Here is a 4,784-nt window from a genome sequence, read left to right as displayed (position 1 = left end):
CTACATTTTTATATAGTTAATATATAGTATATATAAATATATATGACTATATATATAAAACTATATATATAGTTTTTTATAGTAGCATTTAGGGTATTTCTTTTTTATAGATTAGAAAGATAGTTGGAAAAATCTGTTTTTTCTTATCAGCCACTTGAACATTACAATATTGAATCTTAATTTTTTTGTAACTACTGATTTTTATTATATTTTTTGATCAGATTATTTATAATCTAATAGTCTTTTAATTGTTTCCTTTTGTCTTGCAAGCTAGTAGCACACTTTTAGGTGTCAGATACTACAGTGCTTTATGTTGACCAAGTTAGCAGCACAATTTTGGAAGGTACCCAAAGGGACACATTAGGCTATTCTCCAGACAATCGAGAACAGAAATATTCACTGTAAGGCAAATTGAAACATGTATATATTCATGCTGCTAGATAGCAGGTTTTTATTTACTGTTGGGCATTTGTTGGTTTGGTTTTTTTTGGTTGAAGAACTGTATCTTGAAATGTTTAATGATTATTCTCAGAAAGTACCAGACCTAAATAGAGATAGCTGAATGCACAGTGATCTCTTGGTTCACAAGTTTAGCCTCATCAGGAAAAGGTCAATCTATGTTTAAGGCATGAGACTGGATGCAAGTTGACAGAGGTCTTTTACAGCAATGTATGAGTTTAGTTAAATGTTTGCAAAGCATTTCTTATATTATGATTTCCATTCAAAGGTTAAGTGTGAAGTTTCATTACTTCTTAAAGCTAAGTTATTTTCTCAAATTATACAGGAACTGTTGTTATTGAAGATAGATCATTGCTATATTAAAACAATTTGCAAAAACCGTACTACATTGAACAGTCACAGCTGCACCATGAAGACATAAAAACCTGATGTCCCTTTGTTCAAAAAAACACAAACTAAAACCCAAAAGTAAAGCCAAGTGAATGTCTTCTGTAGTATCTTGAAGGCTGTGCTATTTAGGATTTGCAAGGGTCCTAAGGGAATCACATCCTGTAGCTGAGTATTTAGCAGAATATTCAAGAAACAGCATTTTTTTTAAATTTGGTAATCAAACAGCTCATATGTAGTTAAGTAGTTATGACTTTGATCCTCAACTGTATTTTTGTTTTGGTTGGGTTTTTTTTGGTAGAACTTTTGGAGTCATAGCCCTTCTGTTTGTTCTATCCCAGGCAGAAATACTGCGAAAGTAGTGTGCTGTGGATTGCATCACATTTTGACTGTGGGTTTTTTTGTTATTTCTGTAGCTCAGAGCAATGTCAGAAGGATTTCTTGGTCATTTTTCTTCCATGCAAGTAGTGGGTTGGAGACCACTAATTTAACACTTTAGATACAATAAACAAGTGTGTGTGTGTGTATATATATTTTTTTTATGTGTATCTATTTATCTAAAATGTTGCCTAAATTTTGCCCACATATACACGATACTTGCTTTCAAGTACCTTATACTCTTTAAGTATGTTACAATGTGACTGAGTTATGAATAAGCCTGTGGACCAGCTCAGAGAAGTAATTATTTTCAGATTAGTTCTCACTTGCTCAGACCAAGTTTATTGCAATTTTATGTAGCTGTAGTCCTCCAGTTATTTCAGTCAGTCATCCTCCAGACCTGTGGAAGTAAGAGTTCATATCATGCAACCAGGGAATAGTTTCAAAAGTTGAACAAGTTGTCATTTCTGTTCTTTGTGTTAAAACATTTTTATGCATTTGAACCTGCTTAGTGGGGGAAACCTCTCTAAAACAATGGAATTTACCTGAGTATAGTTAGAATGAGACATCCAGACTTCAGTGTCAACACCAAAATCTACTGAAATATGCTATTTCTTGCTGTTCATATAAAGCTGCTTTATTTTAATTGAAAAGTCATGACTAGATTAATACTGGCAGCATGTGGAGTTCTTTCTTTTTTCAGAATTTTTTTATCTAAACTAAAACACATGGATGTTGGAATGACTGACTGAAATGCATTTTTTATAGTGTTTGCTTTCTGACAAGTTATTTTTAAGTAGATTAATTGATTGGTGTAACAGAGTAAATCTGATTATGGGTCCCTTTGGTCTAATACATGACTGAATGTCCATTTGTTGTTGCATATGTAACTGAAATGTATGTGAGAAAGTTGAAGTTTGAGATACTTCTTTAAGCTGCCTTTACAGTCAGTCAGTGGAGAGATACAGGCAACTCTAGGGGTAATTTATCTAAGCTGTTTTACATGGATACATTTGGTACCTGTTTCTGTACATTGAGTATAAAGGTGGTGGGCTATAGCTGAGTAGATACGCTTAAGCTCTAATTTTTATGTTGCTGGGAAAGGATAGATGAGCTTCATCCAGGATTTTCACTGTGCTGTAAAATGTGGTGGTATTGCAATGGTGCAGCAAGCCAGAAGTTAACTGAATAGTAGGTAACATGGTGGAGTTCGGGGAGATGTAACATGCTGTAGTATAAAAGCACTGGCTGTACATCAGAAGACTTAGATTCTGTTCTTAGCTTTGCCAATCAGTTACTTTGCCATTTTGGACAGCCACTTCATTTGCATTTGCTGCTGCTTTCTCATCAGTAAAATTAAGACTGTGGTATCTGTTCTTTTCAAATTGTTTTGAGTGTTGCGTTAATTCTCTAGCAATCGTTTTTGGTAGAGTTCACTAGCAATGTTTCTGAACAGTAAAGGGAATACTGGGTACTAAAATCCTGAAATATGATTGAGAATTAAAATGTCTTTTTTTTTTTCTTTCTTTCTTTAGAGCTTCATCAGATGAAGGAGTGAAACTGTGAAACATGACAAAAAACCTGGACTAATTAAAAGTTTTCCTATTTTAGGAAAAAACCTCAAAATGTATAGACCAGGGGAAACGGTCAAACGTCGACTCAACATGCATGCTCCTCCTCGGATAAGAAGTGTGGAAGTTGCTAGAGGAAGAGCAGGTTATGGGTTTACCCTTTCTGGACAAGCTCCTTGTGTTCTTAGTTGTGTTATGAAAGGAAGCCCTGCAGATTATGTTGGGCTTAAAGCAGGAGATCAGATATTTGCAGTTAATGAAATCAATGTGAAAAAAGCCTCTCATGAAGATGTAGTGAAACTTATAGGAAAATGTTCTGGAGTCCTGCACATGGTCATTGCTGAAGGGATTAGTCATATAGATTCATGTTCAAGTGATGAAGAAGTTGGTTTTTATGATGGAAAGGGGTGGCTGAAACCCAAACCTGACTCTAAAGCTCTGGGTATAAACAGGGCAGAGAAAGTTGTTGAAGAAATGCAGTCTGGTGGCATTTTCAACATGATCTTTGAGAATCCTACTCTTTGTGCTGGTAGCTCAGATAATTCTGCACCAAAACAAAGATCGTTTTCAGATTCTGCTGCTATTAAATTTGAAACTGGAAATGAAAGTGTAAGCAATCCAAACCTACTGTCAAAGGAAGAAATATCCAAAGTCCTGAATGATGATTCAGTTTTTAGAATTGGACTGGAGAGCGCAGAAGACTTTGCATTAGATGCAAGCATTTTAAATGTTGCCATGATTGTAGGTTACCTAGGCTCAATTGAACTTCCTTCAACAACCTCAAATTTGGAAAATGAGAGTTTGCAGGCTATTCGTGGATGCATGAGACGTCTGCGGGCAGAACAAAAAATCCATTCGCTAGTGATGATGAAGATAATGCATGACTGTATTCAGCTCTGCAGTGACAAATCAGGTGTAGTGGCAGAATATCCTGCAGAGAAACTGGCATTCAGTGCTGTTTGCCCAGATGATAGAAGATTCTTTGGACTAGTTACAATGCAGACAAATGATGATGCAAGCTTGGCTCAGGAAGATGAAGGGGTTCTGAGGACATCTTGCCATGTTTTTATGGTGGATCCTGAATTATTTCATCATAAAATTCACCAGGGCATAGCAAGACGTTTTGGACTGGAATGTACAGCAGACCCAGACACAAATGGCTGTCTAGAGTTTCCAACATCATCTCTACCTGTTCTTCAGTTTATTTCTGTCCTGTATAGGGATATGGGGGAATTGATTGAGGGAATGCGTGCAAGGGCTTTTCTTGATGGTGATGCAGATGCTCATCAGAATAATAGTACAAGCAGTAACAGTGATAGTGGAATTGGAAATTTTAACCAAGAAGAAAAGAATAATAGAGTTCTGGTGGTTGATTTAGGGAGCAATCCGAGTAAACACATTCCTAACAGCATATGGGACAATCCAGTAGGAAGGGGACAAAATCAGCCTGCTTCCCATTGGAATGGCTTCTGTCATGAACAAGAAGGAAACATTCCTTTAGAAGTAATTCAGAATGATAAGTCCCAAAATGTTAGCAAACACTTAAGTCCTTCTGCTCGTATTGAAGTGCCACTGGTTTCCTCCCGAAATTCAGTACCCCCATCAAAGAAAAACGCTGCAGGCATAGGCAGTCAAAGGTGGTTGCCTGTGCATGTTTTACAAGAATGGCAGCATGGAAATGCTAGTGACCAGGAGTCGTACACTGATTCTACGGATGGCTGGTCAAGTGTTAACTGTGGAACTCTTCCCCCGCCAATGAATAAGATTCCAGCTGACAGATACAGAGTCGATGGCAGCTTTGGTCAGCCGCAGTTAAAATCTCATAAAAATGAATGGTCTAAGAAGATGTTTTGCATGCAGAACAAATTTGGCCCTCCGCACAGTATTAGGAAGTCTAAAGAAGATAAAAAGGTAAGAATAGTTGATATGGGGTTCCTACCCCCCCCCCCCCCCCAAAAAAACCCAACACAACACCACACACCCTAAGAA

General features: G+C 37.0%; 1 protein-coding gene across 1 annotated transcript in view; it reads left to right on the top strand.

Annotated features, from left to right (window-relative positions):
* Positions 1-2,763: 2,763 nt before the first annotated feature.
* Positions 2,764-4,784, top strand: part of RGS12 (regulator of G-protein signaling 12) — a 71,476-nt gene continuing 69,455 nt past the window's right edge. The window contains exon 1 of the mRNA XM_009285378.2: positions 2,764-4,706. Within this exon, the coding sequence (XP_009283653.1) occupies positions 2,850-4,706 (1,857 nt within the window). The 5' untranslated portion in view covers positions 2,764-2,849. The remainder of the gene's footprint in view (positions 4,707-4,784) is intronic.

The sequence above is a fragment of the Aptenodytes forsteri genome, unplaced genomic scaffold (genome assembly GCF_000699145.1).
Source record: "Aptenodytes forsteri isolate BGI_AS27 unplaced genomic scaffold, ASM69914v1 Scaffold88, whole genome shotgun sequence".
Taxonomy (NCBI): Eukaryota; Metazoa; Chordata; class Aves; order Sphenisciformes; family Spheniscidae; genus Aptenodytes; species Aptenodytes forsteri.
This window is presented reverse-complemented; position numbering and strand designations above follow the sequence as displayed.